The sequence below is a fragment of the Drosophila serrata genome, unplaced genomic scaffold, assembly GCF_035046125.1.
Source record: "Drosophila serrata isolate PLE 108 unplaced genomic scaffold, ASM3504612v1 contig_276, whole genome shotgun sequence".
In the NCBI taxonomy this organism is placed as follows: domain Eukaryota; kingdom Metazoa; phylum Arthropoda; class Insecta; order Diptera; family Drosophilidae; genus Drosophila; species Drosophila serrata.
Genome location: NW_028257174.1, coordinates 10,403,239 through 10,428,181, shown reverse-complemented (window position 1 = coordinate 10,428,181; position 24,943 = coordinate 10,403,239). Strand labels below are relative to the sequence as shown.

At 40.2% G+C, this 24,943-nt stretch overlaps 3 protein-coding genes across 4 annotated transcripts in view; 2 read left to right on the top strand and 1 right to left on the bottom strand.

Moving 5' to 3' along the window:
• The window catches only part of LOC147643358 (uncharacterized), a 74,652-nt gene extending 72,094 nt beyond the window's left edge, over window positions 1–2,558 (bottom strand). For both annotated transcript variants that reach the window (XM_086836461.1, XM_086836460.1), the window contains exon 1: window positions 2,362–2,558. In XM_086836461.1, the coding sequence (XP_086692587.1) occupies window positions 2,362–2,459 (98 nt within the window). In that variant the 5' untranslated portion in view covers window positions 2,460–2,558. The remainder of the gene's footprint in view (window positions 1–2,361) is intronic.
• The window catches only part of LOC110181931 (uncharacterized), a 53,959-nt gene that overhangs the window by 6,335 nt on the left and 22,681 nt on the right, over window positions 1–24,943 (top strand). The gene's annotated exons all lie outside the window — the stretch shown is intronic.
• Window positions 19,629–22,981, top strand: LOC147643357 (uncharacterized). Its single transcript, XM_086836462.1, has one exon. The coding sequence runs from the start codon at window positions 21,432–21,434 to the stop codon at window positions 21,750–21,752; it is 321 nt and encodes a 106-aa protein (XP_086692588.1). The 5' UTR covers window positions 19,629–21,431; the 3' UTR covers window positions 21,753–22,981.

Below are 24,943 nucleotides of genomic sequence, written 5' to 3'. Positions count from 1 at the left end.
CAGCAGACGAAGGATGCTGAACTAGTGCATATCCCTTACTTGGTCTTCCGCTTTTATTTACCTTAGACTTTGTGCTCACACCTGGCTGTCTTAATAGCTTTCCAACTATGCAACTAATGGTACCTAATCGAGTTGATCAAGCGACTTTATACAGTCCATTATGTCGGCGAATGCCCTGCCGCCTTCTGTACTTCTTTTCCCTTTTTTTTGTATATGTGTGGGTTTTGTGAGGGGAAAAAACTAAGCTAGCCACAGTGTGGGTGACAAAGGGAACACTACTAGTTCCCGGAGCAACCGCACAATTCCCATCGTAGAGGACGTGCGGACGGAAGAAGCAATTGGCCAAAATGGTATTTGAAGTAAAACCCAGAAACGTGACAGGATTCACAAGCGATGCGGCACGCATGCCAGAATGCCACAAGGGCTTGCCTCCTTGCAGTAGGTACCGAGGTTGCGGAAGGGATAGGGGAAGGGGTAGGGATTGAGCTTACTTAAGGACACCGGCAAAGGCGACAAAAAGCCGCTCGTTTTGAAAGGAACAAAAAGGACGAGCCGCAGGAAACAATGGACGTCATCTGCTGGTACCATGTTTAAAGTATCCTTTCGACCAGTTGCTTCTCACTGTTCAGTCTCGCTTTCGAGTCCCAAGGGGCAAGGGCATAACGTATACGTAATGCGTATACGTAATGCCTAGGGCATGAATACGCTTAAATAAATGAGAATTTATTTGAAAATTAATATATATAGTAAGAGAGAAAGTAGAGAAATTAAATTAAACACTAGCAGAAGTTGAATTTAGAGAACTTTTATGTGAAATAAACCCTAAAATTGCGTTGAACTTTATGTTGAGTGTAAACAGTGTCGTGCCGGAATTGATGCTGGGTATAAATCATAATTAAATCATACTGTTTGCCAGTCATTCCGCTAGAATGTCCTGTCCCGCAGAATTAGCCGCATGCCACGCATGCCGGCACACAAATCGCTGCATACTTTTGCGCGATTTGAGCCAATAATTACATGCAGGAGGCATCCGTGTGGGCGAGCTCTGTCTCTGTGTGTGTGAGTCTCAGTGTGTGCGTGAGTGTGTGTGCTTGAAAGGATAGATGCGTGTGTACGACACACGCCCCACGCCTCACGGGCAAGGCCGTGCGAGTCTGCCACGAATCTGTTATTCTGGCGCGCTGTCAATGTCAGCAATGGTCGCTTTCGCTTTTGCTGTCACTTTTCTTTTTCCCCCTTGTTTTTCTCTGCTTTTCACTTTTCACTTTTTGCACTTGCCATCTGGCCTATAAAACGCCGAGCAGCTACTCCTTTGAGTGACGTCAGAGCAGACTGTTTATCTGTTTGGCGAAATTATCGCTTAATTAGTGGAAGTTTTAGGCAGAAAATTTGGGGGCCATCTTGTAGGAGATATAACTTAATTGGTAGTTACAAATCTCTGGACAGGATCTCCACAATAGGATCAAGACGAAAAAACAACAAAGAGATATATATATACATAAAGCGCTTCTCCATCCATGAGATACTTGTTGGGCCTTTTACTGTGTTTTTTCGGCCTTTATTTTGGTCGCCGCACCATCGATTTTTTTGTGTGACGACGCCTCACAAAAGCCAACACACCGACATACCAACACAAAGGAAAACAAACACACACACAGAGATATGGTTGACGTTGGTAACGGTAATAAATCGCCATTGAAATTTTGTCGTTGAGTTTTCTCTCTTTCGACTTACGCTTTATTTTTACACACTTTCCCCCCCAAAAAAATAAGGTTACACTCCTTTGTAATCCCTTTTGTTTATAACTTTTACTTGTTACCTATTTTTTAAGACCAAAACGTTTTAGTTATAAAATTAAAGTTTCTCTGGTTCGATTTGATAAATGATAAATTTTAGAGAAAAAATCAGAAGAGAAGCTAACTTCGGCGTCCCAAAAATAGCATATTCCTGCAATTGGATCATGAAGAATCGATCCATTTGGGTAATAACAAAGAAAATAATACCTAACAGGAGAAAAAACATTTAAACATCAATTTGAATATAAAATAATACTAGCAATAGCTAGGCTCAATTTATAAATGTAAAGCATCGCTTGCACTTGGTGCTTTTTTTTCGACTCCCAAAAATACAAATTGCTAAGAGAAAAAAAGGTAAACAAACGCCGCGGCGATTTACCGCTTTTCAAATGTCAAAATTGATAAACACAAGAGCGGATCGCATCTCTTAAGCGGCTCTCTCGCTCTCTTAGGTTTCACTGGTCAGAGCGAGAGCGAGCTAAGCCAGAGAAGCAAAAAACTGCGCGCGCGAAAGCAGAGGAAGTCGAGGATAAAAGAAAATAGATAATAGTGTTGTTTCACTCACCCCTTTGCATTGCTTAGCGCTTCAGATCTCAACGGCGAATTAGTGGACGAAAAAACGAAGATAGAGCATTGTTGCATTGATGGTTGTGGCACACGCATATTTTATTACATTTTAAGCACTTGCACTTAAAAAAAACAACAAAAAGAACTAGCCATGACCAGTGCACTGATCTTGGCTAAGTATGTAATTACATACATATACGCACAAGCAAGCGGTTTGCTCTAGAAAAAAAACACGCACACACACACGGCAGCGGCAGCCCCACTTCACTTGCACTTTTCACTGTGGGGATTCGCTGTTTTCCCGGACTTTTAACACTTGTACTTGGTTTTTCCATAACAGTTTTCCATGTTTATGCACTTTTCACCGCCGTACTGATCTGCAACAAGAGCTCTTTTGGGTTTTTTCCGTTGAGTTTTTTTTTTGCCTCCGTTTCGCTCGGTGGTGATGCAGGAACTGACTTCGCATGGTCAGCGGGAGAGCCGCTAAGCCGTACTGGAAGGCGGCGATATTAAGCTATGTTTAGCGATTTTTCGGCTAGTTGGTGAGAGGGAGAGAATTTACGGCAATGATGCCAATATCAGGTGGCCACTTCCCAAAAGCTTGCAGTTGCGACTTAAGCTAGAAGCTCGATCCTATTGGGATTTGATGGGTAGCATCAAAGCTTGAATATTATTTTCCTAATTGAGTGAAATAAAAAAACAAAGATTAAATAATTAGCAAAATATAATGATACAAAATAATAGTAATGCATGAGTATATGTTCAATTGCAATAAAACTATAATTATTTTCTTTTAATAGCTTTATGATATAGTTTTTCGCTTTTCATAAAATTAATAACATTATTATATATAATAAAAAATGTGTATATATTTAAAATATATAAAAATAAATTTAAAAATTTTAAAGAATATTTTTTTCTTAAAATTTTCGGACTATATATCAGATATATTATGTTATAGTCGTCCGATCTACGGCAATACTTTCTACCGATTAATTTGCGTAGAAATAAAGAGACGGACTGACAGTTGGACGGACGGACAGAAAGACATGGCTAAAACGACTCAGCTGTTGATGTTGATCACGAATATATATCATTTCTAGGGACGAAAATAACTCCTTAACTACATTGGGAAACTATATTGTCTTTGCTTCACCCCAAAGGTTTTCTATCCTGCGAAACAAAAGCTTAAATAAATAAGTTTGGGTATCAGCCTAACGGCTTTACCACCTTGTTCAAGATCCTTTCTCTTTGCATTATTCCTTGCCAGGTGAAAAGCGACCGAGGCTCTCAGGTTGCCGCCCAGAGTGTGCAACAGTTTTCGGTGTCGCGCACAGAATTTATTGATTGCTATCGATTAGGCCACGCAAAAGGCATGAACAAAAGTGGTCTGGGATGCGTGCTACATTGTAGCCAGCTGCGTGTGAGGCAGCCCAGGGGTGGAACCAGGACCAGAACCAGGACCAGGACCAGGACGATGGCCAGGGGGTAAAGCCTGATCAGGAGCAGCGATTGACATTTCAGAAAAGAGAGAGAGAGAGAGAGAAAAAAAAAACGAAAAGGAAAGGACACGCGCGTCCAAAGTCCGGCAAAGAGCAAAGCGCAACAAATGTTATTTCTTTGCTGTCCGCCCCCGGATTGTGTCTGGGACTAGGGACTATATAGTAGCCTCAATTCTCATCCTGCTCCACCTGCTCCCCAATGTCATTTGCAGCTGCTGCTGCTGCTGCTGCCCTGCACTCGTTGCCTTTCATCATCATTTGTTGCTCGGACGATTTCCGTTTCCGCTTCCGCCTCAGTTTCTGTTGCTGTTGCTGTGTTTAACCCAGCCAGCTCCCACTTGTTGTTTGTCCTTTGTTTGCGCACTCAGCGAGGCTAACCTGGAGGGACACACCCCTCCGTACTGGCTGCAGGTGGCGACTGTCAACTTCTGCAGTTGTCTTTACCAGATAAACGGCATGGCCAGGACGGCAGGACACCCAGGAAGCGAATGGAGGTGGGTGCCACAAAGGTTTCACGAATCACTAAATCCCCCGATTTGCATATTGGTCACTCTCATCTCTCTGTCAGGATGCCTGGCGTTGAGTTTAGTTGAGTTTTGAGCAGAAACCACACTGAAAATGTCACAAAAATTTTGTAAAATAATCATAACCGGTTTTTGCGAAAAGATTCCGAGTGCGTTTTCTGTGGTATTTTCTCCATATCTTTAAAACCATCATAATAACACTTTAGTTGACAGAGTTACTTTCCCATTAGAGAAGCCTTATATTCTGATGCTCTTTTATTTCAGTTAAATAATTAAATTAACTAAAAAACCCTCAAAGATTAAGCACACTTTAAAGGCTTCGCAAATATTGCAGTTCGTTCATTTTTGGTACAGAGAGATTGACTCCTTTATCAGCCTTTTAGTTTGGTGATACTATTCAGCCTTTTGACAGCGTTTTTTGTTTGGTTTCCGTTTCCGGTAATCCCCTGACTGTCAGCAAAAGTTAAATTCACCATTCGACAATTAAGCGAATCGGAACGCGAACGCAATGGCGAAAGCCTCTCGCACCTGTATTTATTTAATTGCCTGCGAAATATCCGCATCAGGACACTCATATGTGAGTTTAGTTTTTTGCCCCTATCTGATCCCTTTTGGGACTGTCAAAGGAGGCAAGCTTTTGCATCCATTATTGGTTGAATTATATGGAAAAAACTGAATATTTGTTATGTATACAAAACTGCACAAATTACGATGATATGAGAGGCATTTCTCGAATCGAATGTGTAAACAACTGGCGGATGAATTCGACTGGAAAAAAATGCGCTAAAAGCTGAATGACTGACTGACTGCCGCCCTGTCAGTTCCTGATGCCGCACAGTTGGTTTTGTCTCTAATGAGGCATTCCCTGGGTGCTGTAACCGTGTCCTGCGGCACGCATGTCCTTATGCAAATGTGTACCGAGCAGTGCAAGCAGTCAACAAGCTAATATCCGGTCTAATTAGACCGCAGGACCTGGTCTCCTTGCACCGCAACAGCAACAGTAGCGAAAGTCCTTTGACTTGGCGGTGACAATCGAAACCAACGCATATTGTTTGCGGGGGGCATCTCTCTATGGCCTTCGATTATGTCCATAATCTGGCGATTCCCGGAGGCGGTCTTCACTTTCAAGGACATTTTTTTACGATGCCGTCAGAAACAGCTGAGCTGCATGGCCCAGTTTCTGAAAGACTTAAGGACACTTGGCAAAAAAAAAGAACAGAGAAGTTAAGCGGGGGAGCTACACGAAAATCGTAAAGAGTTTATCATTAAATGGTATGGAAATTATCTTTAATAGGAGCTATATCCTTAGTTTAATATTATTAAAATATTTTGATTGCTTTTGTAAGCTGAATTCAAAGCGAAACTTTACTCACTCCTATTTATTTAAGTCTTTTTATTATACCAACTATCATTAATAAATTATACTAAAAACAAATTCAAAGTCAATGATAATAATATAAAGTAAAAATATGAATTCAAAAAATAAATTTAATAAAATAAATAAGACAGACCCTTTCCGAGTCCAAATATTTAAATAAATCAGTAAATAAAGCGTAGGTTGTGATTCTAAATATGCGTTTAAATGCATAAAGACTAACTTAAAAATGAACTTTTTAAGTAATTATTATAAAAAAATTAAAAAATAACTCTAGCCATTAAAAAAAGTATTCTGAATTTAAATACAGATAAAGAAATAAATACAAAACTTAAAGCAATAGATTCCCAAAGGATTTAGAAAACTGAAAAAACCCAGCAAATTAATGACTTTAAAAACCTCCTATTATTTAATCCCTTTTTCTTAGCTTATCTCTCACTCAGACTGGTATTTTTTTCAAGTGTATGCCAGAGGCAATGTGGCCATGTGGCGTCCAGTTGGCTTCGGTGATCAATGGCCGGGTCCGGAGCGGGCTGTCTGGTCGAATTTCACGAGCTGTTGCCGCAGCCGAAAGTTTATTAATTTGTTATCCTGTCACTTGGGCGCTTTCATTGGCTTTCATTAGAGCGGACTTGCCTCTGTCCCCCCTATCGCATTGCCAGAGACCGCAGAAATTAATTACCGGATTATAAGACAACTTCATTGGCCAAGCCGGAGGCTGTTCGTATCCTCTGCCCTTAAGAGTGTGGGCGTGGCAGTTCAATTTTCATTGTTGCTGTTGTTGGATTTCGGCTGGAGCTTTTATGATTAACATTTAATGGGAAAAGGTCACGCACCGGGCAGAGGGAATGAGATCGGGAATGGGGATCGGTAGGGGAATGGTGGGATGGTGGGAGGAGTCAGGAGGAAGGTTCCTGGGTGTGTCCTGTGGGGGCAAACTATATCGAAGGCATTCCAGTCGCATCTGGTCGGCCCCCCCGGCTAAATTAAGTGCCCAACTTAAATAACTCGAATTAAACATTAATAGCGTACTTAAAAGTTTTCCTTTTCGCTTTTGTTTTCGTTTGCGTTTGTGCGCTTTCCTTCTTTGCTTTTATTTTTTGTTTTGTTTCATTCGTGTTCCATTTATTGGCCTTGTTCTCCGGCCGCTGTTGGCCTTTATTTGGTTGGTGCTGCTTTTTTAAGTTTTCGGGTTAGCCAAGCTGGCTGGCTGGCTAGCTGGCTAGCTGTCTGGGTCCAATTTGTTGTTAAGACCGAAGCAAATTTCTTGATGGAATGATTTCGTAATGAACTTTGGCTTTCGCCTCTAAGTCCGTGCCACTCCACAATCGATGCGATGGTTGGCCTAATCGATTGGCCCAGGACAAGGACGCGGATGAGGAAGAGGGGCATCCTGGCCACTTAAGCCGGCATTTCAATCTTAAATGGTTCATCGAGTTTCCCTTTGATTAAACAGCCAGGACGAAAGGGTGTGGTCCCTGCCACGGCGACTACTGATACCAATCCCCCGATACCTCCTATAATATTCCCGGGGTCCATCGTCCCCGATTGCTCCTTGCTATTCTAGTTGGGCACTAATCCTTCGATTTCAATTTCGGCAGCTCGATTAGTTTTTTGAGCACACACACTTTGGGAATTGTCCCCTTTTCTTTATTGCCATTCAAAGATTTTTTAATGGGGATTTGAAGTGACTTCTTTAAAGAGTCTTGATTGGGTTTAAATAAAGCCTTAGTTGTGTAATTATTTATCTGAATTAAAGGTGCTTTAAAGCAGTACAAAAGTATTATTTTAATTTAAAATGATGGCATAACTTCTTATTAAAAACTAAAAAAATAAATAAAGTTGGTCCCTGCCAGCGGAACCTTTTCCTTAATCGTGATTGCCTAACTGTTACCTAAATAAAACAATTTTTTCAAGAAATCTGTTTAAAAAAAAACTCATAACTAAGCCAAAAAAGCACTAATTTCATTTCAGAAAGCAGTTTTATGCTAGTTTTTATTAGGTTAATAAATCTGCATACTCAATTTAAAATCTCAACAAATTAAGATTTTTATCAATTTTTGAAAGTTTTAACGATGTAAACCCTTATAACATTTTGAAAAAAATAAAAAATATTTTTTTTCCCCCGAAGAAGTCTAAATAAACTCGGCTGTTGATGCTGATAAAGAATATATATAATTTAAAGGGTCGGAAAGGACTTCTTCACTTTCTTTTAAGCTTCTGACTGAAGGTGCAATACCATTTTTTAATCGATATTAACATTTTTATATGAAAATTTAGGACTAACAAAAATTTACAAACTAATAAAATTCATAACTAAGCCAAAAATGCTTTAATTTTAATTCGGAAAGTTTTCCTATGTTAGTCTTTAGTAGGTTAATAAATCTTCTTACTCTATTTACAATTATAAAAAAATCAAAATTTTGCGAATTTTTTTTTTTACAATTTTAACGATGTAACCCCTTAAAAAAAGTTGAAAATTTTTAAAATTTTTTATTACCTCCCGAGATAGCTAGATCTATTCGCCTGTTGTTGCTGATCAAGAATATATATGCTTTATAGGGTCAGAAATGACTCCTTCAATGCGTTTTATCCTTTTGACTAAAATTACAATACCCTGCAAGGTTATATACATACATATATAAACAATCACATGTAATCTACTATAATCAACTTAAATCTTATAAATAAACTAATAAAACAATTAAATTTTTAACTATATTAACATTTCTTGGTTACTAACTTCCCTCTCAGACGGAAGTGCTCTTGGCGGATGAGCCAGACATCTGGTGACACTGCCTAATTGAGAGCTCACTGGGTGTACTTGTTCTTACTATTTTACACTCGTAATTCAATAAGCAACACTCCATGTTTGGCCCAAAGTGTGTTTCCCCGAAACGATGGGGATTACAACGAGAGCGGCGACGCATTCCAAAGTGCTTAAGCCAATTTGAGCATTTTGCACGGCACGCAGCCGCTTCAAGTGGTCTCCTGGCCTGGTTTCCTGCTATCTTCTCCAGTGTGTTACCAGTCTCCTCCAATCTTGTTCAGTCTTCTAGCCCCTCTCTCCCTTAGTTGCTACAGTTTCCTGCTCCTTCCCAGCTCCAAAAGTCTCCTCCTCCTGCCAGACGAGCGAGCCGCTCGAGATGTTGTCAGCTTAAGTGCGGCATTTGAGGCGCCATGAAATATGCAACAGCCGCCCAAGTGGGCTTCCAGTAAACGGAATGAGCATGCATGTCAGCCAGGATCCTCCTGTTCAATGCAGGGAGGGAGGGAGGCTCAGTGTCCTCGTCCTTGCGGGTCTCACTTAAATTGCCTTGGCCTCTAGTGTGGGGGCCATCGCGTCATAGCCTCGCCTCCTTCTAACTTCTAGCTCCTGGCTCCTAGCTCCCCAGTCCATCACTTCCGCTCCCAGGAGTTCTGGTTTGTTTTCGGCTTCCATTTCTGTATCGATATGCCTTGGCACACCTTTGGGGCACCTGCCGCGGGAGAGCGATTCAATCAAAAATTATGCATGTCGCTAAAAGTGAGCTGTGTGGAAATATTTGATTGAATCATTCTCGTACCGTGAGGCTCAGAAGGATGTAGCAGCTAAATAATTTATGAATTCAGTATTAAAGTTAATATTTAATTTCATTAACTGAATTCTGGTCTTAGGAATCAGCTGAATAATTAATAATTGCCATTTAAATGTATATGTTTTCATTTTAATATTCTTCCACTGGCTAAAATTGTTGTTAAAGGACTCAATGTATTTTGTTAAAGCAACTTCAGAGACTGACGTGTTCTTCCTAACGAAGGTTTTGCCAAGCTCAAGGAAATGATTTCCTTTTCAGTTGGTCTCCATTTTTGCCTTCACAATTGTATTTGCGGCGAGTGAAGCTTTTGCTGACATTTAAATATAAATTAAAAAGTTACGCATACGTCACGTGGTGCGGAGCAGCAAGACTGAGTAAGGGGGATGGTGGTGGTGGTTAGGCCATAAGGGTTTGCCAGACATTTGCATATTGCCATTGTGACGGGCAACAGAGAGGGAGAAAGAGAGAGTCATGAAAGCCAAGCCAAACTGAGCCGAGCAGGCGTTCCAGGACATTTCTGTCCTGCCAGTTCCTTGGTGCTGCCTCTTCCTTTCTTGGCTAACAGCAAAAAAGTTTAAATACGAGAGCAGGCCAAGGAGCGGCGCGGAGCATGTGTGTGTCCTTGCTTGGCAGTGTGAGGGGTCCTGCAATTTAGCGCGACAACAATGGCGGCCAAGTGGCGCCCGAAATTCGTCTCTAATTCTTTTTTTTTTCTTCTTGTCGGGTTAGGCACGGCATACATCCTTGCATGTGTGCGCCTTTGTCCTGCGGTCTGGTGTTGTGTGTTGTGTAGTGTAATTAAAAACCCAGAGAGCAAGCCAGGCAAGAAATTAAATATTTGTATGTAAAATTAGTAGTTAAAACAATAATAAAGAAAAAACAATCAAAATGCGAAGAACAAAGGCCGGAAAGGAAACTCGTAAAAAGCTCAGAAAGTAAGAAACTGGATATTCACTCAAATAAATGTGTTCAAAGGATATTTCCAGAATAAATAAAGATAAGTCACATTGAAAATAATAAAAATTAAATAAATCAATGGAAGCGGAAAACCTAAGAAACTAATGTAGGAACATGTTTGTTTAATATTTTTCATGTTTCAGTAAGCTTTATAACTTTCGATTGCAAATAGACTAATTTTACCCAAAAATTTGATGGTAAATGAGAGCAACAACAAAAACAAAGGGAATCATCATTTGTTGTTGTTTTTGTTTTAATTTTTGGATCGAATTAGTATGAAATGCATATTTATAATTATATCATTTCCATTTCATTATTTTACATAATTTGCAATTCAAATATATAATTTTTTGCTAAGATTAAACAGCAAAAACATAAGAATACTCCTTTATTTATTTATTTTTTGGCAAAACCTACGGCAAGCTCGTCAAGCTCATGTCATGAGTCTGTTATTTTTCCATCCCAAAGATTCTTAATTGTCTTGAAAATAGTGCTTCACACACACACAGCTCGCCCCCAGATGGACCACAAAAGCAATCTCATCATCGACACTTTTTGCTATTTATTTTCATTATCCTTCCTCCGATTCCTCGCACTAATCAAATGACTGAGGAAAAACACTCAAACAGCAACAGCAAACGGCAGCCGAGGAGAAGACGCTGCGGAACATAATCAACAACAACAAAGTCGAAATTGAAATCAAATTGCTAAAGAGAGAGTGAGAGGGGCAGGAAAAGGAGGATGAGAATGAGGAACGGAAGGACACTGGGCCAGGCCAGAAGGATACAGAGCACAGAATAGGGACAGGCAAGGCAGGGCTGGGTACTCACAAAGGAGCAGAGAACGAAACTGGAGCAACAGCAACAAGAGCAATTGCAACAACAAGGATAACAACATCAAGGATAACAACAACAACAACAGCAACAATCAGAGCAATGGCTACAAAAGCAACGTCAGCGCCATCATTAAAATGCGATGCATCAACGCGCGTCTCTCTGTTCGCAATATTGTTGTTGTTTCCCCATTATTTCCCAGGGGCCCCGACACGGCACTCATAATTAAACGCATTTTGTATTTAATTATGTGACAGCAGGCAACAACAATAATGTTAGCTAGCTAGGATGCTAGATGCCAGGCCCAGGATCTACCCAAAAGGGAGGGCGGGATACATTACATTCCAAGCCGCGTATTCAAAGGGGAAGTAGATATAATATCGATATAATGTTTTCCCCTCTCATTTTTTGATGATGTTGAACCAAAAAACCATAACCTAACACTAGTAATCAATATCTTCAAGATAAATAAGCAACTATCTTATATCAAAAATAAAAATATATAAACGAGAGTTTATTTAAAATATAATTTAATGAGACTTAATGCCTTAACTTGGTCAAGGATGTTAGGATTCCTGCTTAGAATTCGATTTGTTATCAATTTTACTTTAAATATTGATGTCACATTAATATATCGATCTATTTTGGGGTCCATCTCAATGCCATTCTCTATCTTTCTCTGTTATTTTTCGCATTTTTGCATAATCATTTTTGGATTTGAGCAAAGCCCTCAAAACGATTAGTGTCCGGCAACAAAACCATGCTGAATGGGTCAGAAAAACGAGAGGGAAAGCCGAAGTGCTGCCAACCGGAAGCTGGCCAAAAACAAAAACAAAAAAGAAAGCTCAGGCTGTCAGCCAGGATTCAGTATCCAGGAGCCAAGGAGCGGCAATGAATTTGGCCCCAGTCCTGGTCCGGCAATTAAAGATGCCGGCCATGAAAAAGTTATGGTACAACCTCTTACCTCCGAATTTTCCCATTTTCACCCAATTACCAATTTAGGGTTAATGGCTGACACACACACATTAACTCACTCATAAACGGGGGCGGGGCGGAGTAATAAAAGGTATTAGCAATTTTGGCATTAGGCGTTAAAAGCCTGTACTTACCAACGGACTGGTTAAGAGCTAGATTAACCAAAGTGAGCGAAAATAATTGATTTTAAAGCAGTTACAAAGTCGCTACAAGGCTTCAAGATAAGCTGTGTCCTTTGTGTCAAATTTCTTTGATTTAAAAATACATTTTAATGTTGCAGTGTATTCAGAGGAGAGATTTATAAGCTTGTTTAGCTTCAAACAGATTCAGAGATGGATAAAATAAATTAAAAGAAATACTATGTATATAATTTCATTATATTCCTATCTACATTTCAATACAACTGTGTCGGACATTATCCTTTGCACAAATATAGGAGAAGGAAAACCAGCATTTATGTGTGTCCCACATTTTTACCAGGCTCTTGGCCTGGCTTTGCGAATTTTTATTACAAGGCTTGCGTTCTGCTTATTAAATTGTATGCGGGACATTTGTGTGTTTTGGTCTATAGTTTTTGGACAGTTACTTAATTATAGCCACATTGCCTGCTGGCCCACATGGCGGATGTGTAATGTGAGTGGAGAACGCTTTAACGGGAATGCAAACATGCAAACGTTAATTATCCTTAATCATAGTCAATAGCAGACAGGATGCGAATGCCAGGAGTGTGCGTGTGGGAATGCAATAATGACACAGCGCCCCTCTGTACTCTACTCCTCCGGAATCCTGCACATCTCAGTCACCCGGAAGTTGTTCTACAGTCTGCGGTTACTCATAACTTAGTCAAAAATTCTTGAAATTTAGTTTGGTAAGCATTTTTATGTTAGTTTTTATTAGCTTAATAAAACTGCAAACTCAATTAAGAATGTAAAAAAACTTAAATTTTTTCAATTTTTGATATGTATGATTTATAGGTTCACTGCTTTTTTAACTTGAGAATGAAATTATAATACCCTGCAAGGATATAGGGAAACCCCAAAAAGACTGCATATTTGCTAACCATCTTTATTAGATTACTTTTTGTGTTTTTGTAACATAATATAAAGCCAAGCCATACACTAGTTAACTATTAAAAACTTCAAACAGAAAGCACTCTGCATATTACACATACGCCCCGTGGCCCCCAAACTGGCAGCAATGCAAATATATGAACGAAAAACGCAAAAGAATGAACACTGGCAGACTTAATTGGAATTTAAATCAAAAGATAAACTAATTTGGCGAGGAGCAGGTGGTGGTGGTGGTGGTGGTGGTGGTGGTGGGAGGAGGGGAGCAGCACCCAAAAACCTCACTTCAATCATGGTTGAAGCACAATTTAAGGCGCGCGTGAATTATGCATGCTACGAGGAGCAGCAAGGACTCCTCGACGTTGTGCCTGTGTCTCTCTGCATGTGTCTAGGTCTGTGTGTGTGTGTGTGTGTGTTCCGGATTTGGGTCATAGCAACAAAATCAATAGAGGGACCTGAAGGAGGAGCACCTGGAAAATTGTTCACGACTAGCCAGGTACATACGTGTAAATGGCATAAACGTTTCCATTTATAAGTCGTTGCCTGGGCCACTTTTCGAATCAATTTTCAATTTCTATGCAGAGCAAATTAGAGCGAAATGCAATTTCTATATTTCGGAAGGTTTTGGAGTACTTTGAAAATGTCCTGTCACTGGGATTTTGACCTCCTCCTTGAGTGGCGCCCGCATTTAAGCCCATGGGCGCAACTTAATTTGTTTGGACGGGAGCAAGGGACCAAACACCGACCCTGATCGCCTTTTGCCAAAAAGCTGGCAAAAGAAGAAAAGCCAGGGCAGCGGCGGGGAAGCGAGAAAAGCGGGAAAATGCAAACATGAAACGAAATCTACACACCAAACGGCTCAAAGGCACAGGACTCGACGAAAGTGGGCTACAGAACTCGTTTCTGTCTGCCCATTTTTTCGTTTTTGTTTTCTTTTTATATACACTCTGTGCCCAAGGCATTTCCACATGGAGCAGAAGTTTGATCGCTTGAAGGCATCCTCGCCGAGTCCTTTCTTTGTTTTGACCCCGAAAATAGCCGAAAATTTAATACAACTGTTGGTTACACGGATTGCTGGGCATACCAACAAATACATATTTCGCAGTATTCCAACTACATAGTTACCAAGTTACTTGGCCAGCCTGGAGGGACCTGGTCTCAAGTGGCATTTGAATATGCATTCTGTAGATTTAAGAGGGTTTTTTTTCTTACTAACTTACTTAATAATGCCTTGAATACTCTGCATTGGCTTTTACTATTAATAATAAATTTCAATTGGCATTTTTGTTTTTTGTTTGCTTCAAGCACTTTTTTCTTGCACAAAATCGATAATAATGGCACTTTGTTAAATACGCACCAAAGAATTTTGATTTGTAGTTATAGCTGAGTAGTTAGTACTGTAAATATATTCATATCCAATTGGTCAGAGTTTTATTAAATTATTATTATATACATAATTATAAACTTATACTATTTAACCTGAAGGGAAAAGGCGGAAAACAAATCAGGTTGCATGCTTAGTTTTAAGATGGCTCAAAACCAGCCTAAAAATCTGCTCAGAGGCTTGACCAAGGGGGGTTTGGCTAGCTGGGTGGAAATGGTAAATCCCCTTTTTGGAATTTCGAGAGAGTATTTTCGGCTCCGCTTGTTTGCTTTCTCTCTTTACCATTCTTTCCATTTTTTTGGTTTAACGCAAACAAAACAAAACGCAAAGCAAACACACTACGGCATAAGGACGAAGGAGGCCTGCTACTGTTAACGCAGAGAGTGCCGGGCACACGCATTTGTATGTAAATATAAAAAACTTCAAAGCACATACACTTAACGTGCTCAAACACGCACTACTACACACACACACACATACACAATCATGGCGGCAAGCGGAAGCGGAAGCGTAGAACTCTCGCGTGAGAGAGAGTAAGAGAGAGCTTGGGGGATTGGCTCACATGGCGGCTACTTGACGTGGCCCTCTGCCACCGAACAGATTTTGTTACGTTTGCTGCTCAGCCAAAAGCGACCTTGGCTAAGCTACCTCGCCGTCACCCCTCCCCCCTCTTACTCGCGGTAGGGAGGGGGGAGGCATAAGGCGGGGCACGTGCCGCTGCATTCGATGCGTGACAATTGCCGGGTCAGCGGCCAGCTAAAGTGTAAATTGGGTTGCCATCAGGCCATTTCCATCTATACTCTGTTTTTTTTTTTTTTTTTTTGTAGCTTTCTGTCAATTCATTCGCGTTCCGCCTCCTTGGGCTCTGGTTATCCTTTTTATGGTTTGGTAGTTGCCTTTCTCCCGAGGTTTTTGCGGTCGCTTGGTCGCTTACAAGCGGCAATTATGCTTTGTTGTTTCTGCGGTTTTACGAGTTTAGTTGATGGCAACGACGACCACGACCACGAAGGGGAATATATATTGGCAACTGTCATAATTTATTGGCGGTTTACCTCAATTCAATTCTGCAAAGTCAGGCCTAAGCTGGATGGTAAAGTCATGGCTTTAAATTGATGCCAAAGTTCAGGCGTTTATGATTAAATATTACTGTTTTTTTATCTTGAATAAATATTTTCAACAATTTGTTAACTCTTTAAATATTACACTTAGTATATATTTATCCAATTTATTCAGTAGCTTCTTTCACTTTCTCTCCCGCTTTTTATTACATTTAAATTAATGCAATTTTTTATGCCTGTTGATTAATTAATATAATATTCCATATTCCGGTCTTACTATATAACTAATATCATAAAGGGTTACCAGCTGTTTTTATTTTTACGATTTAAAACTGTAAATATTAAGCACCAGCAGCACTTTTAGTGCTCACTGGCTCCTCGGGCTTATGATTTGATGGCGTCGTAAGGTTAAACATCTCTTTGGACACTTTAAAAAATAAAAACATCGACTTATTCGCTTAACGAGCGCATATAAAAGAGAACACAACGTAAAGGACTAAGGCACCAATAAAGTTAAACAAATTGCACAATGTCCCCTGCCCTTTCCTTTATCCTTAAAGATTTGAAGAGGATGAAAGAGCTCGGGCGATTACTTGTGGTTCGTATGCCACTTTGTGGCGATATTCAGCCGAACGCCGAGTGCCGTTTGTGTTTCGTGAATTGAAATGTAACCAAGCTGAGGGCAAATCTAATTGCAAGCCACAACATACACACAGGACGAGGTGGGACAGGACGACAGGCAGTCAGTCAACTTTGTCGTTGGTTCTCAAAGCTGTTGCTAAGTTGTTGCCACACACTCCGCTCGTCCTTTTCTGGGCAAACTCTTGGCCTGGCAAACTTCCAACTTCTAACCGAAATGCCTGAAGGATGCGACACACACACCGTAGTCTTCGTCTTCGTCTCTGACTCAGTCCTTCTTAGAGCCACCGTGTGTACACAGCTGCGGCTCATTTGATCGCCAGGGCTTTTGGCCAATTGACGGTGCGGGAAGAGCAGACTTTGTGGGTAAATATTTGCCAAAATGTTTGCTAATTTGACTCGAGCTGCTCGGCACCATTTGTTTCTTCGTCTGGCCCACTGGCAAACTTGGACTTCCCAAATCTCGAGTCTCGAATCTCGGCCCGCACATAATTAAAACGGAAGCACCGGGTAGACCTTCGTCCAGCCCGCGTTGCCTACTTATGCGGGCAGAACACTCCACTACAAACCAATCAATATGCGCATAGGGAGAAACCACACCCGTATCCTGCACACCCTTTGTGGGCGCTTTTCTAACGACATTTTTCCAAAACCTCATGCTAGGCATTGCTTATCCTTGGTATTTTGCTGAAATTTTCCCTGGAAGTTGAAGTATTTGTGGGTGAAAATATTAAGTTACTTGAAGGAATAGTTAGTTTTAAAGGAGATAATAAAGAATATTACTGATTTATTAAGACGAAGAATGGGAATAATATTAAGTTGCAAAACATAGATTTTTGAAAGGGAATAGTTTTTAATAATATTAAGCTGCAAAATATAGATTTGATTTGCTTTGCTTTAGCCTGAATTTTGATCCCAAATATACACAAGAGGGACTATACTGTATGTGTGTGTGTACTTTCCTGCCTAGACTTTTTGATTGCTTTTATCTGAGAGTTGTGGCTGGCTGTGGGTATTTTTCTGGGATTTTGTATGTAAATCTAAATCAATATGTTTGTTACGAGTGTGTGTGTGTGTGCGGCGGGTGAAACTTTCACTTTCATTTAGTACTTTCGCACTCGTTTTGGCCATAAACGGACGATGGCGACGGCCAGTGTCGTTAAATTTATATGAGAGCAGAGCTTCGAACGCATAAATTGGCATTTAATGAATGCCTACATACATGTGCGTGTACAGTGTACACACAATTGGACTCCATTACCGGGAAATTCGCCTGTCAGCCCCACAGAGAGCTCAAGACCTGAAGACTTTGAGCCTAGCTAACAAGTTTGTTCCATTTTCCAAGGCGGCTGGCATTTTGAGTTATTAATAAACAAAGTGTCACACACGCACATGCATATATATGCTTTCACCTCTCTATTTACTCGCTCTCACCTCCCTCCCTCTCTCGTTCTGTATGGCCATAAGCAAGTAATTGATAGCTTATTGATTGATTTACATACGAGAAGGGCTTCCACCTGTAATTGCTACGCCTTTTGCCGTTTCCAGTTCCTTACCCGAAGGTCATTTCCGCTGGGGATTCGCCGAACACGGAACCCCAACGTAAATGGTTCTACGTGTAGCGAACGACTAACCTCGGTTTTTTAAAAGATATCTATAGCATCTATAGTTTTATAAATATTTTCTTTTTACTAAACTTACTATATTACTTCCGCAAGTCTCCAACTCATTTCCAATTCAGAACAGATTTGAATCAAATATAACTTAAGTGAATTTGCTTTCATTGCTACTCTGAATTGGAGACAAGTAAAAGCTTCGCAAATACTAAATAATCATTAATTAAATATGTATATGTAATAGAGCTATCAATTATCTTATAATTTACATGCAATATGTTAAGAAATTCTATACACTTAAAGTTTGACTTAAATGCTTCAAGATTTTGTCATTGTTTTCTTATTTATTTCTTTATTCTTAAATTGAGTTTTAAAAATGCATGAATTTTTATATTTTTTAAGAGAATCAATATTCTAGTAGGCGAAGTACACCCACACAGTCAGTTCTAAAGGTTCGAAGTTGGCGGAGGTAAAGGATAATTACATGGCAATTAATAATATCTACAAAAGTTGGCTTGTATATCAATAATTTGCTGCATCACTTTGAATTCAAATTTGGCAATTGGGGAATTATTTGAAAAATAAAAGCATAGCTAGCACGGCTGATTCTAGGACTGATCGCTCCTATAGCAGGTATATAGATGATATAAGTGTCATGATTAAGACTTACCGCAGTAGAGGACACAAGGTTATACCATTACTTCTGAGCTTCTTCTATTCAGATGCTATTCAGATGCATTGCACAATAACTATCACAATTACTATGTATCACTGCAGATGTGAACAGTGGGGAGGCCACGAACAGACTAAGGCCAGAGCGACCGCAGTGCTTGGTATTTATAGTCTCCGAGAAAAGTAGAGAAAGTGGGAGCGAGAGAGACGGCAGAGAGAGAGAGAGATTTGGAGAAAGCGATATCTCGGAGAACACAGAGAGAGCTATACATACAGAATGTGATTGAGGTAAAGAGGGAGACTAAGAGATAGAGGTAGAGCGCAAGAGAGAGAGAGAGAGAGAGGGATAGAGGTAGAGAGAAAGAGAGAGCTAGATAGACAGCAGCTATTGATCGTGTGTTATTTATATCTTTTATGTGCTCAGAAAAGAGTCCCTCACCGAGTTGCAAACTTCTGACTCAATTTATTATACCATGCAAGGGTATAACGAGTGTTCACAACTTATCAATACTTTCCCTGAAAATGAAAATCGAATGATGTTTTCCCAGAATCTCATAGCATTGCATATTTTTGCTATCTATAATGGATAAAGTTTTCCCCCCTTAACTGGAAAATCTTCTCTGGAAATTTCTGTTCCTTAAAGGTACATTTCAGTTTTAAAAGAAATCCGATAATGTGTATCAATATTTTCTGAATTCCAAGAATCGAAGTAAATATTTTTTTGGCATTGCATATTTATGCTCTCGACACACAGTCCTAGTTCCAAGTGCTTGTGGGGCTTAATGCCAGAAGCAGGACCAGGACTACGACCAGGAGCAGGAGCAGGAGCTGGAGACAGCTGACTGATTAAGCCACAATTGCGAACTGTCTCAGCTGGCTCAGCTGCTGATGATGATGGGCTTTGCCAGTTTGCCGCAAAATAATAAAATCCCCCCGAGGCTCACACACACAGACACACACACACACACACTTCCTGTTGTTGCCGTTGATTCTCTTTCTGCTTTTCCTCTTCCTAATTCCAAGGACTGCCCTCGGCACAGAACTCATTAAATTACAATAAAAATAATATCGCAAACACTCACACACACACAATGCCTACCGGAAACGTACATAAATCTCGGCAAGAATGAAATTCCGGCCAACTTAGCAACAGCTTTGCCACGGGAAGTTGAGGTCGAGAGTCGTCCTGATGAAATTCCGTAAATAATTTCATAATGCACAATTTATTTTCAGTTTCTTTTCTGTGTCACATTATTATTGACTCAAGTTCTTGGTCTGGCTTTAGTTTTAATTAAATTCATGGCATAGGAAAAGCGAGAGAAGTTTATTATTAATTTTTTTTGCTTTGTTTTGTGGGGCAGGCACACCTCAGGCAGATTATTCTTCCTGGAACATCGAATTTTAAACTGCATATATTTCTGAATTTAATTATTTATATTATATTATAAATATTATACAAGCATAAACATAGTGAAACCTGTGAAATGCAGCGGTAAAGCGTCTCCTAACACAAGCAAGTCAATTAAATAACCCACTCTCTTATTACTATTAACATAATTGTGTAAATATTGCAATTGTTATTTGTGGAAAAAAAGCCACTATTCAAATGCGAATTCATTTAATTAATTTACCAGGCTAATATTTAATAAGCCTAATAAGCCCGCAACTAAACGAATTAATTTCTGAATAAGTTTTGATTTAAATTCCATCTCAAAGGTGTCACTACAACTATCTTTTCGATTTCTGCTCTAAAATTAAGTACTAGCTGCTAAGTGTGTAATATTAAACCATATACTATGTATAACTTGCTCAATCGAGGCTGAATGAATCGTTAATGGTGCGGTAATGTAGCTTTAATCACGTATACGCCATGTGACCCAAAGTGTACATTAGTCCTGGCGTTACCAATTGTATTTAATTAAGCTCAGAAACTGCATCCCCTTCGCTCCTGTTTCCATAAAACCAACACCCGCATGTCGCACCCTCAAGTAAATCCAAGTATATAAATGTTTGTACAAAATAAAAAAAACATCATTTAACATTTGTGTACAGAGCCAAAGCAAAATAAAACGTGGCCAAAAGACAGACAAGAAGGCAAGAAAACTTTACACTTTTTATGAGGCATTAAAATAAAAGGTCGTAAAGAATAAAATGACATAAAAACCAACAAAAAAGAGAAAGAAACTGCATCGATAAACAACATGAAACAAAACCAAGAGGCAAACAAATGAACAAACAATGAAACAGTAACAGTAACCAAGCTAAAATAAGAAAAAGAAAAAAAACAACACTAAATGCCACATACATGTACAACCACACACAATAATATATATAAATATATACATATATATGTAATATATATATATACGCACACACACACGCAAGTTCAGTCATAAAAACTCGCCCATAGAGCCCAGAATCTAAATCAAGTGAAATGAAATGAAAAGGCCAAAGCGAAAAGCCCAAAAACGAACAGCGAAACGTGAAAAGCGACAAATGAAAATGAAATGAGCATGAAAATGTACATAGCTGTATTGTATAGACCGTAGCATACATACATATATACCACCATTATGGCGGCACACACGTTTACATAGCATATAACGCAACTTTCTGTCATTTCTCCTCACGCACTCGACACACACACACACACACATCCGATCATCATCATCATCACCCACACACACGCACACACACATCATCCTTGGTCCGATAGCGACACCACCGCCGAACAAAGCAACAGCCTGAGCAGCAGCTACACCAGCAGCTACCACAGCCACACCAATGGCCACAGTCTCTCGCCGAACACATATGCCCACAACAACAACGCCTGTTGCACCAAGGACGGCGGCGGCGGTCATAAGCGTCTCTGCCGACTGGCTCAGTTAATGGAGCTGCTGCCCCTGGGCAACAGTGTGAGCTGCCGGAGTCTAGCCTCATCGCCAGGATCATCTATAGTGGGAGCAGCAGCAGGATCAGGCTCGGGAGCTGCACCGGGAGGAGCAGCAGCGGGAGCAGGAGCAGCCACAGGAGCAGGAGCCGCAGCAGGAGCAGGCCTAGGAAACCCTAGAGGAGGTGCATCTGCAACTTCCTCCTCGGAGACCAGCTTCGCCGATGACAATCTTAGCCGCTCTGTTAGCTTCCAAAGCGAGGAGCTACTCGTGGATATGGCTACTGGGGAGGAATACGAATTGGAGGCGTCCAGGTAGTTGGTTCTTTGACTAAAACACAACAAAACAGACACTGAGAGACATGCCCACATGCCCCCACACTCGATACCCAAACACCACCAACAGCACACTCAATAGCCGAGCAGCCACTCGGGCGCATACTTAATGTCCTGCTAAGGAGAAGCAGCGAACAGCATACGCCGCATAATCAAGGAGGCGAGCAATGAGAACAATAAAAAGCAGCCATTCGAAATATGCTCGGCTGTCAAGAGTGGAGCCAATGCACTGAGCGAAAAAAAGGAGAAGAAGCGTCTTTTGTCTATCTTGTTCTTCCCTTTCTAAAAGTACGAGTAAACTCGATATGTAAACCAAAGGAAAATCCATCAATTCGGCCAAGAAAACAAATTAAAATTCATCTAAATTTAGCATCGAGTTAAGTCGTACTTGAGCCTGTTCCTTTCCGATTTAATTTCGTATCTAAGTTAATAATTGTAAACCTTCAAGTAAGGCGGTATTCATTAGCTATCTTTTATAATTTCTTAATTTAATTTTCGTGGAACATTCTCTCTCCCTTGTGAATATCTGTATAAATATTTTCTATTTCCACAGTTGTCGACGCTTTTGAGAGAAGTCTACATTGATTTACAGGATATATATATGTAGGTAATATCTGAATTAATATGGGTGTCTAATATGGGTGTCCCCTAATTTCTCCCAGTGTGGTTTTATTAAGAAGGATCCTGGGCTAGGCATTTGCCTTTGATTACATTTTTTAAATACCAGTCTCTGTTACTGCAATCGTCCGATGGAAGGGTCTAGGGACTGGAAGCTGAGGCAGTCCGGAGGAACTTGAAAGCCACTCGCCAAATCTGCGGGCTATATCCTATGGCAGGAGTCAGCCATCCTCATTAGCCTGCCACTTGTTGCACGAAGGGACTACAACAAGGCTTACTTAATATCCATAAAACAATGAGAGCAACAGCCAGAAGTCAGCCGTCAGGGCTCTGACTTTGTCGGAATAAGGTATAAAGTTCACCCTGGGAATAAGGCGACAAGAGCCTCAAGTGGCCAGAAGCGAGTAATATAGAAAGTAACCAGAAGCAAGTAACAGAACGACATGTCTTTGGCGAGCAAATTAAAGTTCAATTTGAGGTAAAAATGAAGTAATTATGCTGTTCAGTGGACAGCGGATTGACAGCTTAATTGGCATTGTATACATGTTCGTGTTGCACTTTGACTTTGTAGGGTGGAAAACTTCAAATGAAAAAGGAAATAGAAAATTAGAAAATGAAAAATACTAAAGCGTAAAATCGCTACTAAATAGATGAAGTCTTAACTGACATTCAATTTCAGAGCATTAACTATTCAATTGGTTATACCCTTAAGTAGAAAATTATATAGTAATCAAGAAAGGAAACCAAGTTTGGGAAGCCGAAGTTTGTATACCTTTGCAGTTTGGAATTGAATTACAGGGTCAAATTGAAAAACTCATAACTAAGCCAAAAAGGCATTAATTTTAATCCGGAAAGCTTTCCCATGTTAGTTTTAATTGCCTTAATAAATCTGCATACTCCATTCAAATTAAAAAAAAAAACATTTTTTATCAATATTTGATAATTTTAACGATGTAACCCCTTATAAAATTTCGAAAAAATTTGAGAATTTTTTTTTTTTGCCGGAGATGGCTAAATCGATTCCCCTCTTGATGCTGATCAAGAATATATATGATTTATAGGGTCGGAAATGATTCCTTCACATTGTTTTAAGCTTCTGACTAAAATGAAATTACCCTGCAAGGATATAATAAAATAGGAATATAATTATATATACCCTTCAGAAACTGACCAAATCGGATTAAAGCCTGATGTCTTGGCCTGGCATTATGACACCTCTTCTGCGGCTTACCGCTCCCCCATCAATCAACTGTGAAATACGGCAAATTAATTAATTACTAGCCGACAACAGCAGCTGAATAGCGGCTGAATAATGTAATGAGCAGGAGATGTGGGGCAGAGGTGGGATAGAGGTGGAGGCGGAGGCCACAGGATGCCAGCACAACTGACAAGTGTATCAATCAAATTAGCGGAGCACCGATTCCGTGACATTTATCCGTATTGAGTTGCCTGCCTGGCTGCTCTGATGGAATCACGCCATTTCCCAGGGTCACTGCTTGTTCAGGAGCAGGACCTTTTCTAGTGCAATTAAATCCTATATGTGTCCTGTGGCTAATGTCCTGGCCTTGGCCGTGAAAGGATGGACAGCCGGCTGAGTGGCCAAGTGCTCGACCTTGGCTCTGACTCTCTCTCTCCTTGTTGATATCAGGTTTATTCGATTTACCTATTTCTCCATCAGCATTCGCCATTCACCATTCTCCATTCCGATTTCCATTTGATTTCCTGCCTCAACCAGGCAGGATGCATCGTCCTTGAGCCATTAATTGCATTACAATTACCTTTGGCCAGCTTGGACACTAAGAGCAATTCCCAGCCTCATCGATCAAGCCCTGTCATAGTCCTGGATTACCCGGAAATGGAAGAGGATGCAGATGGGCATCCGTCGAGGTGGATGCGGTTAGACTAGCCTTGATCAAAGCCAAAGTGTCAGTGTCAGTGTCAGTGATAGTTATTGAAACACACAGATTCCTGTGTGTATGCATGTCCTTTGTCAGAGTGCAAAATCTTGTTGGGAAATCATTACTGGCCAAATAATATTCATATTCAAAGTCTCAGTTGAATAACTTTTGCTAATAACTATCCTTAATTAAGGACACACAATGCGAATACACAGAGATATACATATGTATATGCAGCATTTCCAATTATTCCTATTTTCCGTTTGAGAAATGCTGCAAATTATTTGGCAATTCTAAGCAGCAAGTAATTAATACAGCATCTTTCAGATTTTTATTTTACAATTTTTAAGCTTAGATAACTCAATTTATCAAATTACAAACCACATTTCGAACGTCCTAGCGATGCTTTTGCTGAATGTATTTCAATTAAGGAATACTTATCCTTCACCTGCCGCGCCTCCTGATGAGGCAGCCACCTGGCCGCAAATTAAATTTACACTCGAAGCGAGCAAGGAGCAAGGATGATAACCGGGTCGGGAGTGTGGAGTGTGCAGGACCCTTAGTCAACAAGTTAAAGTTAACTTTAATTGGAATTACAAGAAGTCTGACTCTGGGGAAAAGTTTTACTACTGCTCAAGTTAGTGGCGAGTAAGCCTTA